Source organism: Dromiciops gliroides, chromosome 6, assembly GCF_019393635.1.
Source record: "Dromiciops gliroides isolate mDroGli1 chromosome 6, mDroGli1.pri, whole genome shotgun sequence".
Lineage (NCBI taxonomy): Eukaryota > Metazoa > Chordata > Mammalia > Microbiotheria > Microbiotheriidae > Dromiciops > Dromiciops gliroides.
In genome coordinates, this window is record NC_057866.1 from 122,657,025 (window position 1) to 122,675,704 (window position 18,680).

The 18,680-nt window shown below is 37.2% G+C and overlaps 1 protein-coding gene across 3 annotated transcripts in view; it reads left to right on the forward strand.

The window, feature by feature from the left end:
* Window positions 1–16,819, forward strand: part of OCIAD1 (OCIA domain containing 1) — a 38,987-nt gene extending 22,168 nt beyond the window's left edge. For all 3 annotated transcript variants that reach the window (XM_043971824.1, XM_043971825.1, XM_043971826.1), the window contains exons 7-9: window positions 7,869–8,047; window positions 9,586–9,738; window positions 16,279–16,819. In XM_043971824.1, the coding sequence (XP_043827759.1) occupies window positions 7,869–8,047; window positions 9,586–9,738; window positions 16,279–16,316 (370 nt within the window). In that variant the 3' untranslated portion in view covers window positions 16,317–16,819. The remainder of the gene's footprint in view (window positions 1–7,868; window positions 8,048–9,585; window positions 9,739–16,278) is intronic.
* Window positions 16,820–18,680: the final 1,861 nt, after the last annotated feature.

An 18,680-nucleotide genomic window follows, 5' to 3' on the forward strand; every position in this document is an offset into this window, starting at 1 on the left:
CTTGAGTATGTATGTTAGTCCTTCTTTGAGCCAATTCTGATGATATTAAGGTTCACACTCCCCAACTCCTTCCCCCTCTTTTACTCTCCTCCATAAGCTTTCTTCTTGTTTCCTTCACGTGAACTATCTCTCCCCTTCTCCCTCCCCCAGTTTATTCCTCCTATACCTCAACCCTATTTTAATGATGTCATCATGGATTAGTTAGGTGGCACAGTGGACAAAGCACCAGCCCCAGACATAAGACATCCCACCCTGTCTGCCCCACAAAGAACAAAACATAAATGTTTTACAGATATTATCCCTTTATATTCAGTTCAGACCTGTGTCTTCTGTGAGTTTCTTACTGAGATAGTTCTTATGATTTCGAAGTATTATCTTCCCATGTAGGAATGTAAACGGTTTGATCTTTTAATATCCCTCATGAAGTCTTTTTCCTGTTTATCTCTTTATGCTTCTCCAGGGTCTTGTATTTGAAAGTCAAATTTTCTATTCAGTTCAGGTCTTTTCATCACAAATGCTTGAAAGACCTCTTTCTCATTGAAATCCCATTTTTGCCTTTGAAAGATTATACTCAGTTTTGCTGGGTATGTGATTTTTGGCTATAGTCCCAGTTCCTTTGCCCTCTGAAATATCATATTCCATGCCTTTCAGTCCTTTAATATAGAAGCTGCTAGATCTTGCTTTATCCTTATTGGAGCTCCACAGTATTTGAATTCCTTTTTTCTGGCTGCTTGCAGTATTTTCTCCTTCATCTGGGAGTTCTGGAATTTGGCTATAATATTCCTGGAGGTTTTCCTTTGGGGATCTCTTTCAGGAAGTGATTGGTGGATTCTTTCAATTTCTATTTTAGCTTCTGCTTCTAGAATATCAGGGCAATTTTCCCTCACAGTCTCTTGGAGGATGGTGTCTAAGCTTTTGTTTTGGTCATGGTTTTCAGGTAGTCCAATGATTTTCAAATTATCTCTCCTAGATTTATTTTCTAGGTCAGCTGTTCCAAGGAGATATTTCACAATGCCCTCTATTTTTTCATTCAATTGGATTTGCTTTACTGTGTCTTGGTTTCTCATAAGGTCACTAGCTTCCATTTGTATTCAATCCTAATTCTTAGGCAATTATTTTCATCAGACAGTTTTTTAATCTCCTCCATTTGGCTTTTCAAACTATTGACTTTTTTCTCATGACTCCTGTATCGCTCTCATTTCCCTTTCCATTCTTTCCTCCTTTTCTCTATATCTTCTTTCTGTTTCTCCTACTTTCTCTTCAGAGTCCCTTTTGAGAGCTTCCATGGCCTGAGCCCAGTTCATATTTTTCTTGGAAGCTTTGGATGTTGGAGCTTTGACCCTGTTATTATCTTCTTCTGAGGTTGTATTGTGGTCTACCTTACCCCCAAAGAAGTTTTCATCTCTGCCTACTCATCCTGGCTTACTATTTCTTGGCTTTTAACTCCTTCTTAAAGTGTGGCACTGCTTCCAGGACACACTGTTCAAGCTACAGCGTGGCCTGGGGGATGGTTGGGTTTCTTCTCACCCTGCATGGCCTCACTTTCATTTGATTTTAAACTCTCCACTGGGGGGTGGAGGGTTGGGGGGGGGGTGCTGCTTCTCAGCTTCGCTCCTGTTCCCAGCATCAAAGGGTCCCAGGTGTTTGGGGTTGAGGTGGGGCAGGTTTTAATCTCACCTGGCCTGTTCTCAGGTCCGGAGATAACCTTGGGCCTATTTACTAAGAAACCAACCAGCAAAGCTTTCTGTGTTGTGGTTCTCAGCTTCTGATGAGCCTGCTAGCTCCCCTCCCCCACCTGGGCCTTCAGCTGCTCAGGATTTCTTCCTGGTTGCTCCCTGGGTGGGACAGTCGAATCCTTCCCCCCAGTCCACTGGTACCCCTGCACTTAATCCCCCCCACCCCCATGGCCATTCAGTCCGATTGAGAACTCCGTTCCAGAAGACGCCAGTGCTGCAGCCAATTCAGAGGCACTGGCTCCCCTCTAAATATTTATTATTATTATTTTTTTTTTTGGTGAGGCAATTGGGGTTAAGTGGCTTGCCCAGGGTCACACAGCTATTAAGTGTTAAGTGTCTGAGGCAGGATTTGAACTCAGGTACTCCTGACTCCAGGGTCAGTGCTCTATCCATTCCGCCACCCAGCCGCCCCTCCCATCTAATTTTTAATAGCTCCTTTTATTTCATCTTTCTTCCTCTTTTCAGTCTTTTGATTTTGTAGCAATAATTCTTTCGATTTCATGGAATTATTGATTTTTGGGGTCTAATTTTATTCTCCCAATTCTTTCTGAAGAGCTTTTTTGTTTTTTCAATTTTCTTTCTTTATTTTTTTCTAGACATCTATGTGGAATGTCTAGATATTTTCATGGAAGATCTAATTTTTTCTTTTATTCTCTGCTTATAACTGTTATGGAATTAGATTTGCAATAATTTTTGATACTGGTTGGTGTTTTCTTTAATTTTCTCATCTCCAGCTTTAGTTCCTGAATTAAAGCTTTGTGCTAAAAAAAAAAAAAAAAAAGCTTTGTGCTAGGGCAAGCTGTAGTCCTTTGCTGTATTTTGGATCCAGCATTTAGGCCATGGTTATTCTTTCCCCTGTTTCCCAGTGTTTCTATGATGACCTCCACCTCCCAGGGTTAGGCTTTTCTAGATCTTTGAATTTCAGAGTATTGTCTATTATAAGACCCTCTGTGACATCTCTGGACAGAGTGCTAGGTATTAGTGCCTGGGTTGTCTTGATTGGTGTCAGCCATTGTCATCACTGTGCTACTCACTGAGTCACTTGACCATTTTTGTTCTCTAAGACTGTCTCAGAGGAGCATTCTGCTCTTGCTGATTCTAGATAGAGACTTCCAGGCTCCAAGTGCCCTTTCCCTAATTTCACTGGCCCTCTGTTAGAGGTGCCCTCTTACCTTTTTATCCCTGGAATTCTGTCTGACCTCTTGTGGTGGAAGAAATGAATTTTTTCAATTGATTCAATTGAATTTAGTTGATTTAACTTTCAATTAACAATTGTTCAGTCTGGTGATGGAGTTTGATGGAGTAGGTGTGTAAGAGTTGGACAGCCTGACTCCTATTCTTAGCAAGAATATGTATAAATGTATTATATTGTATGAATGATTCTGCAAAAATTTCATATGGTTGGCAGAGTAGGAACAGTTGTTTTCTCTCTTGCTTTTTTGATATTAATAAGTTCCAAAACATTTTCTATATACTTTTGATATCTTCTCTTTGAAATAATTTGCATGTTAATCTCTCAATATCTTCATAATTGTGTCACATCCATCATGGATTTCCTTTACTTGGTTTATTTTTTTTATTTTTTTTAACAGGGCAGTGAGGGTTAAATGACTTGCCCAGGGTCACACAGCTAATGTCAAGTGTCTGAGGCTGTATTTGAACTCAGGTACTCCTGACTCCAAGGCCAGTGCTTTATCCACTGCGCCATCTAGCTGCCCCCTCCTTTACTTGGTTTAACTAATCCAACTATTTTTTCTCTTTTTTTTTTTTAAATGCCATTTCTTTATTAGCACATCTTAGACTATGATGTTCAAATGCAAGTATGGTGGCTTGATATGAAAAGTTTTTATATGAAAATCTTTGCAAATCTTTTCCATTTTTTTTATGTTTGTTGCTTTCTCATTTCCATTTCTAAGTGTCCTCAGAATGTCTGCTTAGTTGAGTCCCTTGCTAAGCTTTAAAAAAAACCCAACTGATTGTATCCTCCATAACTTTGATGTTTTGCCATGATCCTGTTTATAATCTTCCATTGATGTCTATTGAGAGTTTATATTTTGAACTAGTGGTGACTTGGGCTATCTACTTGACTAAAAGGTGTGACTCATTTGCTGACTAAATTGTTTTTTAAACTTGTTGAACCTTCCTTCTATACCAGCTGATTTTCATCAATCAACTAGTATTTATTAAGTACCTACAGGGTCTGGGGATACAAAGAAAATTGATACACTCCTTGCCCTCAAGGAACTTATGTTTTATTGAGCAAAACAACACTATATAACTATGCAGAATGAATATATACAGACAAATAGAAGGTAGTTAAGTTTACAAGGTTAAGGAAGGGAAAGTGTGGAAGGGGGGCTGATGAGATAAGAAAATACTTAGTGTAGAAGGTGCTGCTTGGAAGAGAACATTCTATGAGGCAGAGATGAGAAAGGAATAAATTGGAAGCATGAGGAAAAGCCAGTTCAAAAGCATGGAGACAGGAGATGGAGGGCCCTGTTAGAATAGAAAAAGACAAATTTAGCTGGAATGCAAAGTGTGAGAAGAGTAATACATAATAAGGTTAGAAAGACAAATTGAAACCAGGTCCTAACAGGTTTTACAAGCCAAACAGAAGAGTTCATATGTATCCTTTTAAGCAATAGGGAGCCACTGGAATAAAGGGAGCGATATCATATTTTTCACTTGACAGTTCTGTAGAGGATGAATTGGAGAAAAGGGCAAGGGAGCCCAATACAAAGGCTCTTTCAGTAGTCTAGATGGTGAGGCCCAAAATAAGGAGGTAGCTATGTAGGTAGAAAGGGGTTCAGATGTTGTAGAAATAGAAACAGCAAGATTTGGCAACCGATTGGAGATCTTATATGGGGTAAGAGAGAGGGAAGAGTCCAGGATTTCTGTATGAAGCTATTGTCTGCAGTCCTCTGTTGGTTACTCATTTATCATTATGCATAATTTGTTTGAATAGGTCAAGATCAAATTGTTTCAATTATCTGTCATACCTTTTTTCGTTTTCTTTTAGGTTTTTATTAATTTTCTTCTTTGTTCTAATAAATCTGAATGTATGCAGTGGCTTTTGAAACTCATGTCAGTAATTAATATTTTCCCATCTGTTAAAATATAATCAATTTCATTTTTTATTATGTTATTCAACGTCCTTTGCCTACCATTTTTTGCCTTCAATAAATTATTAGTAATATATAAGACACAAGGCTTTTATAGTTGACTCAACTTTTGCTCTTCTCATTCCTTTTTCCTGAACCATGTTTTCCAGTGTATTTCTCTTCATCTTTATGTATTCCTGCCTTTGCATTGAAGTTATTGAATGTGCAAGTGTTTGTTGATATAATTGGGGGAGGGGATTATCATGTTCATCATAGAATTCTCTATCTCTTCATCCACTAGAAGAGATGTTGGTGCATGATTGGCATTTGTTTTTGTGGCTGTCTTTGCAAATACCTGTCATGAACAAAGCAATACAAAATATTTTCCATCATCCGGCGGTGAAGTTCTCCCTGTGCCAACATGCCTGTCCTGAAAGATTTCCTGCAACCCCTCTCCCGAGGTGAAGCGGAAACACAAGAAGAAGCGCCTGATGCAGAGTCCGAACTTGTATCTCATGGATGTGAAGTGCCCAGGCAGCTATAAAATCACTACTGTCTTGAGCCATGCACAAACAGTGGTTCTCTGTGTCGGATGTTCCACTGTCCTTTGTCAGCCGACAGGAGGAAAGGCGAGACTTCCAGAAGGATACTCCTTCAGAGGGAAGCAGCACTAATGACTGAATCAAGATGAATGAGGAAGTGTCAGGAATCAAACAGAATATGTTCCATCATATGACGTCTCTTACTGCCTTTGGGCAATCAAATGAGATAATATTTGTAAAGAATTCAGCGCAGTGCCTGGCTCAGAACTAGTTACTTTATTATTTGCCACTCAAAGAAAGACCCATGAGCCTTCTTTAGTTCAGCTGTAGTAACTTCTAGTTTTGTTTATAATGAGAATATCAAGATTAAGATAACTCATCTCCTCAGTACTATGTCCACTCATTAGTGATTGGAAGAGAATCTCACATTTATAGTGCCAACAACTGTTAGTTTATAGGTAGTTTAAATACTGTGATTCTTATTGCTTTATTATTTTCCATGACTTTGTCAATCACTGCATAAATAGAAAGGGACTGCACAGGAAGGAGCACCATTTATATTTTTCTTTGTTTCATATATTATCATGGCTAAATAATTCATCACCCAACACCTGGTGATGAGCCCTTCCATATTTAGCTAAGCTCAGAAAGCTTTCTCACGTACTCAGAAAGTAGATGTAGTCTATTGCCAGAACTTTTTTTCAGCTTGTTAGGAACTGTCAACTTGGATTGGACTAGCATAGTCATTAAGAACCCAGAGTAACCTCCATGCCATGATAAAACGCCAAAATAGGACTTTTACATAAAGAAAAACAAAAGCCAAGAAAACTGTGGCCCCAGCCTAGTAACCATTGGCTTAGCTAGAGTTGAAGGCCTTTCACCATCTGGCTTCCATGTAACTTTCTGGCTTTATCTCACATAACTACTATACTATATATAGTATTTAAGGGTTTCAAAACAACCACCTTTTAATAGCCTTATTCCAATAATCTTAATATTTATACTATACTAGATAATATAAATATGATCACCATTTTATAGAAGAAGGAACGGTATTTTAAGTAAATTGCTTAAGGTTACAATAGCTAGTGTTAGAGCCAGGACTTGATTTTAGTTCTGCTTCCTCATCTAGTATATGGTGGAAAGTATGTTGGATTTGGAAATAGGACCTGGGTTTGAGTTCTGTTTCTTCCACTTCTCTTTTGGCCTTGATTCTTCATCTCCAAAGTAAGGAGGTTGGACTGGATAGCTTTTAAGTTCTTCCAGGTCTGAATCTATGATTGCGATTGTACACTATTTTGCCTGAATATTATACCCCAGAACTCATTACATGCTTTCTCTACCCTGTGCTGTTGCTTATACTTTTAACTCCATCTCAAAGGTCAGCTCAAATGCTACTTCTTCTGTGAAATGTTAATGGCCCAAAGATTTTTTCCTCATGTTCTTGGAGCATTTTATAATCTTTCTGTGCTTTTATCAATTGTAATTTATATTACCTTTGACTTTGTCTAGATTCTTTCTCCTACAAAAGTCTATTCTCTTTAAGCCTGAGAACTAGGTGTTATTTATATTAGTATCTCTTCTAGTGTGCAATATAAAATACTACACCCAATAGGCATTTATAAATGTTCACAAAATGAAGGAACATATGTACAAATAATTTGCTAATTTAAAAAGCTACCCTTGGAATTTTCACCTCTATCCTGAGTTCACTGTCTTTCTATCATTTCATAATGCCTACCAGCCCTTTAACCAGTGACCAGGAGGCATCTCTCCCTGCCCCTCACCCATGAATGAATGAATGATTGAATGAATGAACAGTGTAAATTTATATATATATTTATATATATGCATTTATTTTTGCATTTATTAAGTGCATACTATGTTCCAGGCATGGTAGTAGATGGGGATGTTCAAAGAACTTTCCCTGTATCACTTAGCTAGTAAGTGACAGAGCTGGAATTTGAACCTAAGCCTCCAAATGCCTAATTCAGTGCTTTTGACACTGCACTAGCATAGGCTAAAGGCTACATGAGTGATGGTAGCAAGTGCCACAGAGGTTCAGTTGGTGCTGGAATTGGTGTCATGTGGAACTCATCTATAACATTTGATTTAGTCATTCTAGTAAACTATGGCTGATAATATTGTTATAAAGAACTGGACTTAGTTTTTATTTAGTGTTTTTCTTCCCAAAGTTATATAAAACACTTTAAAACTGACTCCTAAGTCCCAATAATTAATAGATTAGTCTTTGATCACTGTGATCCCTGTTATGTTCCCCATTTAAAGTGTGAAAGTTTGGGGGAGTAGTTGGTTAGAGGTATGGTTTGTTTTTATGTCTTAGTACTAAAGACAGATTTGATCATATTGTTTAATATTATTGTATTAAAAACTTTTCATCCAAGTCCTTTTAAAAATAAGAGAATTGTTCTGGGACACTAACATAACACTATTTTTTTTTTTTTTTTGCTTTGTGGTTTCATTTTCAGATATTTTTCACAAAAGCCAGGATTTGAGTCAAAAATCTCTGAGCATTCATCTTTTGGAACATCACCCACATCTGAAAGCAGTACAAAAGAAGGTCCTTTTCCTCGTTACGAACCAATCCCCTTCAGTGCTTCCATGAATGAATCAACTCCTACTGGTATTACTGATCATATTGCCCAAGGTATACTTTATGTAGAAATAAATTTCATTGTTTTATAGTTCAACTTATAATAATTTTTAGTTGATAAAAACAAGTGTACTTACACAATGATTTTTAATCATGAAGTATTTTGTGTACATTTTCTCACTTGATCCATAGAGGTAGGTAGCACAAGTGTTATTACTACCACTTGATTATCTGTGGCTTGATTTTAATGGTAGCAGGAAATTTACAGCAGAAATATTCTAATTATAACCACTTTCACTTTTTTTTAAACTACCACCTACCTTTGGGATAATGTATAGAGCTAGTGTTTTCAGAACTGACCTCTGGGCGAGGTAAAATTATAAATGTTGGCTCTTACTCAAATCATTTTGCAAATGTCCTAATAAAAATAAGAGTTTAGATGATACCTCTTTGTGGTTCCACCTCATCTTTGGCATGTATTTTGGAATGAATAAACAGGAAAAAAAATATTCTTGAAGACCTGTTGTTGGGATTAGCATTAGTTTGAATACGAACATATATGTCCATATGTGTGTATATATGTATGTACACAATGCACATATGCATGTATATGTGGGGGTATATATACATATATAAATACAATGTACATAGGTATATATGGCTTATTAGAATTGGCTATCAACTAGAAATGCTAAAATTATGGATTCCCATTTGGCTTTGGAATTACTAAGCAAACCTAATTCCTTGCAAGTATAAAATTTTTTATCTTTAAAAGTTGTAAATTATATTCCCTATGCATAGTAAGTAGTACTAGTTGATTATCCAAAATTGGTGGCAGTTTATCTCTGCAGCATCTTATGGAATTATTAGCAAAAGTGATCAAAAATATTTTATTTAATCAGGGGTTCTTAACATTACTTTTTTTGTCACGAACCCTTTTGGCCTTCTCATGAAGCCTATGGACTTCTCAGAATATTTGTTGCTTACATTCATGATTGAAGAAAATGCTAGATTGCAATTAGAGGTAAGTAAAAATAAAGATGTAATTTTTCCCTAATTCAGTTCACAGACAATCTGAAATCTTTCCACAGATAGAACCATGGACCCTAGATTAAGAACCCCTGTATTAAATACATAGAAATGCTCAATAGTAACAAAAGTGAATAGCTAGATATGTATAAATGCAAACTTACTATGATTTTGCTTTAGCTCATATCTTTTTTTAAGTCATAACTTTCTCTTTAGTTCTGTATGTAGTCTCAGTATTTTTCCAGTTCATAACATCTTAAAGAGTTTAAATCGGTATCTTCTGGGATAATACAGAGCATACTTTTTCTTTCTAGACTTAATCTGTAGCAGTTATAGACTTTGACTTTAAGCTTTGGAATAAGCTAAATAGTCTTAAAGTACTAGAGGAACTTATTTTCCTCTCAGTTACTGTTTTTAAAAATGTGATATGTTTGAAAAGCATGGTGGCAAAAACCTGTACTGTTTATTTGCTATAATGTATGATCAAATGGGACTTGTCATTTGAATCTCATTGCATTTATAACATGCCTTCTCTGATCATGTATCTCCTTTTATTTCCTTAGGACCTGATACATCTTTGGAAGACAGTCCTAAGAGAAAAGCCGTTACATATGAAGAATTAAGGAATAAGAACAGAGAAACATATGAAGTAAACTTGTCACAAAAAGGTGACAGCCCACTCAGATCTATGCAGGAAAGAACACCAAAAAAACAAGGTACTACAGTAGCTTATTATGTAGTCATTTTTCTTAGTGGCATTGTCAGTTGCAGCAGTAGTTCCACTGTTACATTTTTTAATTTCTAAGAAATTAAATTTCATAAATTCTAATTAAATTAAATTTTTAGAAACTATGAATATTACATTTTAAATTAGAATTTGGTTGTTAAAACTTGGTTCTTAGTGTCCCAAACTTCACTGTATTTAAACTTAAATTACTTATGAAAATAGATACTGACTCAAAAAGATATAAGATTTTCTAACAAACATACCAGAATTTAAGCAACAGTATGGCACAGTACATCATGATCCCCTAGGAATTAGGATGGCCATTGGCAAGTCCCTAACCTCTCAGTGCTCTAGATTATTACTCTGTGAGTTACAAAGGAGTTGCTGGTCTGTACCATTAGAGGAAATTTTCACAATTGGAGTTTCCACAGCTGTAGAAATTACACATCTGTACCATACCAGACCTTAGAAATACAAAGGACAATTGTCTCCTTCAGTGTAATCACATTAGGAGTCTACACACTCATTTCAACAAGCATTCATTGCTTATCGTGCTTACTAGGAGTCAACCACTGGAGATACAAATGAAAGCAAAAACAACCCCTGCTCACATTTTAATGGAGAAAACATATAAACAACTCAGTACAGACAGATATATATATATATATATATATATATATATATATATATATATATATATATATATATATATATATATATATATATATATATATATATATATATATATATATATATATATATATATATATGTATATGTATATATATGTATATATATATGTATATATATATATATATATATATATATGAGGTCTAGGTATTAGAGGTAATCTGAGAGGGAAAGTACACACATTGAGGGGGACTGGAAAAGGCTTTTTGCAGAAAATGGGATTTTAGCTGCAGCTTGAAGGAAGTTAGGAAGCAAAGATGACGAGGGAGAGAATTCCAGGCATGGAGAACACACAACCAGTGAAAATATTGGGGAATGAAGGATCTTGTAGCAGGACAGCCAGGAGGTCTGTGTCACTGGATTGTAGGGTCTGTGGAGAGGAGTAGAGTGCAAGTAGACTAGAAAGGTAGGAAGAGTCCAGTTTATGGAAGCCTTTAAAAGCCAAAAGCAGGATTTTAGGGGATGACATCTATGGTCACACGTGGACTTGAGGAAGATATTTTGATAGCTGAGTAGAGGATGGATGGAAGTAGGGAGAGGTTTAAGGTAGGAAGGTTAACCAGAAGACTCTTGTAATAGTCCAGGCAAGAGGTGATGGGGCCCATACCAGGGTAGAGACAGTGTCAGTGGAAAGGAGGAGGTGTATATAAGAGATGTTATAAAGGTAGAATCAATAAGCCTTGGCAACAGATTGGACATGAGGGGTGAGACTGAGTGAGAAGTTGATGATGACACCTAAGTTGTAAACCTGGGGGAATGGGAGGATGGTGGCACCCCTGATGGTAATAAAGAAGTTTAAACAGATGAAAGGATTTGGTTGCAGGGGAGGAGTAGGAGATAATGAGTTCTGTTTTGGACTAGTTAAATTTAATAACAAATGGCCGCTCTGAAAAGGGTCATAAGAGAAGTTAGGGCTATATAAAAAGATCCAAGAATCATCTGAAAAAAGAGATGATAATTGAATCCATGGGCACTGGTGAAATAGTCTAGAAGAAGAAAAGGGGACCCAGAACACCCACAGTTAACAGGGATGACCTGGATGAAGATCCAGCAAAGGAGACAAAGAAGGAGTGGTCAGTTAACTGAGAGAAGAACTAGGAGGGGGGGGGGGGAGTGGAGCGGGCTGTCCTGAAAACCTAGAAAGAAAAAGAATAACAAGGAGAAGAGAGTGGTCACAGTGACAGGCCACAGAGAGACCTACAAGAATGAGGACAGAGAAGGGGCCATGAGATTTGTCAGTGAAGAGATCATCAGTAACTTTGGAGATTCTAGCAATTTCTGTTGAATTATGAAGTTAGAAGCCAAACTGTAAAGTTAAAAAGAGAAGAAAGGAAGGGGTAAGTGTCTATTGTAGATAATTTTCTCAAGGAGTTCAGCCACAAGAGAAAAAGGATGATGGCACAGATGGATGGGTCAAGTGAGTTTTTTGATAATGAGCAGACTAGAACACGTTAATTTGTAGTAGGGAGACTGCCAGTAGACCGAGAGAGATTGAAGATATGTGAGAGTGGGAGTTCATATTGAGGTCAGTGTGCTGGAAAAGACAGGATGGAAAGGGGTGGCTTGTATATACAGAGAGAGGGATTTGCCTTGGCAAGGAGAAGGGTCACCCTCTGTAATATGAGATGGATGAATGAGGAGATAATGGCAGGTCATATTAATAGTATGAGATGGGGAGGGGAGAAAATGGAACTCTTAATGAGTTACTTTAATTTTCCCAGTGAAATATTAGGCAAAATTCTCAGGGATCTGTGAAAGAATCATTTTGCTGCAGTGAGGACCCATTTGACACAAAACAGGATTTTCCTGTGGCCCCAGTTAGCATGGTTTTGTGATTTTTCTTTAGCTACATTCAATAGCACATGAATAGGTAAGATGGAAACAATTTAGGGGAGTAATCTAAGACCATGACTTGGCAAGTCAAAATTAGGAGTGGGATCAGGAACAAGGTATTCAAAGAGTAGAGAGTGTAGTGTAGAGTTGAACAGGTTCACCAAAGGGTCACGGTGCAGAAGGAGAGAGTGTAGCCAATGCAGAGGTGATGGCCTGGAAAAAATGAAGACGTTGAGGGGCTGGAGGTAATGGTGAGAAAGAAAGCAGGATTAGCGGTTGTAAGGCAGGGAAAGATGGAATAATAAAATATAATAAGATAAAGGAATTTTAGAGTTCTTGAACATGGAAGCACTTGTGGGGAATGGCAAGATTTAGGGTGTGTAACCATCTCTGTGTAGCTGTGAGGTGGGGTAGAGGAGTAGGTCATCAGAAGTGAGTAAATTGAGGAAGTATCAATATGCAGAAGTTGGGGAGGAGAGAAAGTCTGTGGGCCAGACACTGAACTCATGGAGGAAAGGAGGAGAATGTCCTGGGCACTCATGCATAGCAGCCACCCAGATCTTGATTGGGTAATAAATATGGATTGATCCTCAAAGGAGAGGCTACTGAAAGATGGAGGGAGAGGGAGAACCTGGAAGTGGCATTGGGGAGCAGAGAGTCGGGTGGGGTGTGTGTTAAAGGGTGATCACTGCTCAAAGGGGTAATCAGGTATGCCACTTCACTGGGAGGGAGGCTGAAGGAATGAACGGGTTGTGGCTGTTGTGCAAAGTTTTGTTTTTCAACTCCTTTTTAAGTGCCCACAGCACCTTCTTTTGCATGCTCTCAGAGGTGGTTATCCTTTGAATGGATATGATTTTTTTAAAAACAGCTTAGGGGCAGTTAGGTGGCGCAGTGGATGGAGCACTGGCCCTGGAGTCAGGAGTACGTGAGTTCAAATCCGGCCTCAGACACTTAACACTTAGTAGCTGTGTGGACCCTGGGCAAGTCACTTAATCCCAATTGCCTCACTAAAAAAATAAAAAAATAAAAAACCCCAGCTTATTTGGAGTTAAGCCTGACTGAGGTAGATGAGAAACCTGGGCATAGGCAATTCTTGACTATAAAATAATCCATTTGATTGGAATTCTAAAGATATTTTGAGCAATGGCAGTGACTATGTTCCCATGACGATGATTTTAAAAAAAGACAAGACTTTTCTGGATATGTTCATTCTAATACAGATCTTTTTTAAAGTTTCACAGTCATATCTAATAAACTACAATTTCTATAATTTAAATATGCCATCTAGTTCTTCATTTTAGACACAGTTGGATAAACTTTGTTTTTAGCCTTCAGTTCTTGCTGTAGTATCTGAGCATTACACAAAGCACATGAAACAATCAAACTTTCTGGTCAAAACAAGTTATTCCTTATTTGGGACATATTTTAAATAGCATTGTTCTCTCAAAATAGAATGGCATTGCTATTTTCTTAAGTTGTTTTCACAATGTAGAATTCAGTGTTTTTTAAGTTATGGAATTTAAAAGGATGTGTCATTGTTTTCATAAGTTTACTATTCTGTTTTATAAATTAAAGAAAGGAAGGAAGAGGTCCTTGGCACTGAATTTAAGAGTCATTTCTGGATGGGCAAACAAAATCTTACAGCAGAAAATTCTAAACAGTTATAAATCATCAGCGCTCTTGTTTTCCATTAGTTCTTTAAAATTGCCCCCAGTTTAAGACATTTATATTATTCAATTCACCCCATGTAGTTTGGTGTTTTCTGTATATGCAAGGCACTATCCATATTTATAAAACAGATAAATGAGATAAACAGATAAATTGTAATTCACATTACAGAAGGATTCTTCCCTTTGTAAGAAGATTGTTATTTTAAATAGTAAGGTCCCTAATGAATTTAAAATATGAGTTATTTTAAAAAATGTTACTTTCGTGCAACTTCTCAGTAATACATCTATATAAAGTCTATTGTGTAAAGTGAAATATACCTTTTTTAAAAAGAGAATTTGCTCACAATTACTAATATAACCCAACATATATATACATGCATATGTCTACATAGCAATTTTGGCTTTCTTTGATAACACAGAAAATACCTGTAGTTTTGTATTATATATTGTATAATACAGTTTTATTAGAGATGTAAGGTAAGTATTATATATGCCAGCTAGCCATTTCAATAACTAGCTCATCTTATTTCATTACTTCCTTGTCTTGCTATACTTTTTTAAACTTCTTTATTTTAATAATCATTGAAAATGAATACTTTTTATTTCTTCAATACTGCTTGATATTGAAGATCTTTTACTGTCCTCCATAAGTGCTTATCCCACTCCATCCAACTCGGTAGAAATGACTTGGTACAGAAACTGAAGGGACAGTGTTACACTGTGTCTACATTCTCTCCTCTCCTAGTCAGCCTTGAGATCCTCTTCTGACCAGAGCCTTCTACCTCCAACATGCCCTTGGGGAACTAGAATCCAATTAGTGAAGGAATATGATTGATACCTTAGTTTAGAATCATATGAGTCATGGGATCATAGATTTAGAGGTGGAAGGAAGCTTAGAGGCTGTTGAGTCCAACCCTTTATTTTTACAGATGAGAATTCTCAGAGGTTAAGTGACTTGGCCAGGGTCACACAGCTAGTGTTTAAGGCAGGATTTGCCTTCCTGACTCCCAAGTTAGGCTCCATATCAACTAATGCCATTTAACTTCCTAAATCAACAAGCATTTTTTAAATACCTACTTATTTGTTGGAAGACTATCTTAGATTCTAGGGATTCAAGAACAAAAAGGAAGAAATAGTCCCTGTTCTCAAAGAGCTTACAGTTCTTTTTAGGGGAGACCACATGGAAACATATAAGAACATAACATAGATACATCTGGGATGAACCTTAGAGATAATCCTCTCCAACTTCCTTGTTTTACATATGGAAGAACCTAAGCATAGAGAAGATGGGTGACTTGTCCAGAGTCCCACAGGTACAGAACTAGGATTTGAACCCACTTCCTTTGATTCTAAATCCAGTGCTCTTTCCATTATGCTATGTTGCCTATGCTGTAGGTTAAGCAGGCTTTTATGGACTGAAAATCTAATCTTGTCTACATGACATTGTTTTTGTGTGAAAACTTTTTTTTGAGTTTCAAACAAGTGACTTAAGAATGAACTTTTCAGAAATGATAAGCAGTATGCTCTCAGAAAAACCTGCAAAGACAGGAGCTGGTGCAAAGGGAAATGTACTGTGTACAAAGTAACAGCAGTATTTTAAGATGATCAACTGAAAGATTTAGCTATTCTCAGCACTACAGTGATCCAAGACAACCCTGAAGGACTTATGATGAAAAATGCAGACCGTCCCCAGAGAAAGAACTGATGGTGTTTGAATACAGATTGAAGCATATTTTTAAAATTTTGTTTATTTTTCCTGAGTTTTTTTGGTCTGTTTTCTTTTACAACACGACTAATATGGAAATGTTTTGCATGAGTACACATGTATAACCTGTATTGAATTGCTTGCCTTCTCAGTGGGTGAGGGAGGAAGGGAGAAAAGTTGGAACTCAGAGTTTTAAAAATGAATGTTAATTGTTTTTGCATTTAATTGGAGAAAAATAAAATACTAAATAATATTTTTACAAATGAACTTTTGGAATGCAGCCCATTGGTAAGTTAAGCCTGTCTGTAATAAAATATTTCATCTTTTTTGGGGGGGGGCAATGAGGGTTTAAGTGATTTGTACAGGGTCACACGGCTAGTAAGTGTCAAGTGTCTGAGGCCGGATTTGAACTCAGGTCCTCCTGAATCCAGGGCCAGTGCTTTATTCACTACGCCACCAAGCTGCCCCAAACATTTCATCTTAATATTAGATGTAACTACTAGATTTTCTGTGCTCCTGGACAAAAGAGAAAAACCAACACATATGGCTTTTCTTTGTTAGCAAATTTTGTTAATGGTCCTATTAAGTTATAAATTTTATTTAGAAGTCTCACTTGTGTGCTTACTTCCATAGGGAAAGTAAACCAATATGGAGATACTTGGGATGAGTGAAAAACTTTGTCATCTACTGAAGAGAGTTTGTGTTGAGTCTTCTGAAGAGAATTTCAGCTAACCAGCATCATCTAGGTGGTCATGAGCATCTGAAGGGAAGTGCAGAAGCGTCCTCCACAAGCATATTTAAAAGAAGAAACTTGGGTTTTAGTAATGTGGCTTAACAGAAGGTTTGAAATTAAGTATGGACTTTAAGGTTAATATTGTATCAGTGTACACTGCTTGGGAAACTAGATAAATGAAGGTACTGGATTGTGATTTTAGAGAGTTTATAAAATTGTTTAGAAAAATTGGTTAAACTACTCTTAAAGAATCGTCAGACGACTCGGATGCACTGGAATGGGCATAGAGGAAGTACTATATCTTTGTGCACATATGGGCAAAGCGACCAAAATGTTAAGTATTAAAACCCCATGTGAAAAATTTGGTTTCCTGCCCCCCCCCAAAAGGTTTGCCATGTCTTCATATATATCTTGTCAATTAAAGTTGAAAGCAATATGCAACTGCTCCTGTATTTGTTGAATATGTGGTTCTGTCTTCCTAGTTTATAGTGAACTTATGAGCATATTAACAAGCAGAGTTGGATAGGAAAGAGAAATTCTGGTCATCTATTTAGTAGAAAGAATACTGTATTTGGGATAAGGGGACCTGGGTTGAAACACCAGCTGGATCACTTACATGGGCTTGGGGAAGTCAACTCCTCTTTAAAGGCCTCAATTTCTTTATCCATAAAATGACAGGGTTTGACTAAGATGACCTCTAAGCTACCTCCCTTGATCTTAGACCATTTTAATAGTTTTAAGAGTAAATGTGACTCATCATCAAATGACTGTTCTGATAAATCTGTATGCAGTATATTGGAAAGAAATGGCTAAAAGGCCAAGCAAGCATATTTCAAAAATAAAACTCTTAATGTTGTACAGGTTCTTTGGGAACAATAATTTGGCACCCAATTTGTGATCCTATTTCAGGGCTGATAAAAATGTGCTTATGGTTTTACTACATCCTATTGTTGATCATGTGTAACTGCCACATAGCAGGGTACAACTTGAGATTTTTGCTTAAATGTTTCAGAAGTAATGATAATAAAGTAAAGAAGCTGATGTGTTCTGGCAAAGCTTAATTGATAAATCTTTGAGGGATCCTACCTGGAGTGTATTGGAGCAGGTGGGAATTACCTCCAAAACTTTTTGATGGTGGGGGAAGATGTACAAGCAGTTTCAGATGTACTTGTATTTGAACTTTATTTCAGAATAATTGGCCCAGCCAAGTGGCTTGAAATCCATGGAACCAGGTGCTGCCTGAGTTTGGGAAGTTTTCTTTCTTTCTTTCTTTCTTTCTTTCTTTTTTTTTTTTGAGGGCCAATGGGGGTTAAGTGACTTGCCCAGGGTCACACAGCTAGTAAGTGTCAAGTGTCTGAGGCCAGATTTGAACTTAGGTCCTCCTGAATCCAAGGCTGGTGCTTTATCCACTGTGCCACCTAGCTGTACCAGGAAGTTTTCTTTTGATGGAAAATGAGTATTTAATAGTATTCCAGGCTATACTCTACCCTTTCTTAACACTAATCTTCTGACCAAGGCATAATTCTCCAGTCATTCGTTGTCCCTGTTACAAGCCTTTCTCCCCAAATTCCAAACAGAGTGAATCTTTTTTTTCTTTTTTCAGGGCAATGAGGTTTAAGTGACTTACCCAGGGTCACACAGCTTAGTAAGTAAGTGAAGCTGGATTTGAACTCAGGTCCTCCTGAATCCAGGGCTGGTGCTTTATCCACTGCGCCACCTAGCTGCCCCTGAATCTTTTATTTTTAAATGAACATGAACCTTTTCCACTGTGTACCCAAAGACCCAACTGGCACCTAGTGTAACTTTTCCTATAGAATCTAAGTAAAAAAATAAGGTAAGGGTGAAAACCTGAAGGAGGTAGACGTTAAGCCACTCGGCCTTTTTTCCATCATTACTAGCAGCTTTTTAAAAGAGCTTGTACTCATTCCTGCCGTCTCGGGTCTTGACCAGGATGGGATGGATGTGCTGTGCTGTGCTGTACTGTGGGTATTTCCAGTTGGAATTCTGATTTCTCATAGTAAGATAGCATGAGTATATTGTATGGCATCATTCAAATCAACATATAGTTTCAGCCATTTGTCCAATATAGTTTACCAGGCACTAGGGACATAAAAGTAAAACTTGACATATACTGTATCCTCAAGGAGTTTATAACCTAATTTGGCAGAGAGGAAAGGAATTCATGCAGATTCACTTGTTTTCATCTGATTTTCAGTCAGGCCCCGACAACTATCTTATATTGGTTTGACTCCCTATCACATTACCCACATGAGCCAGTACACACTTCCCTCCTGATGCTCCT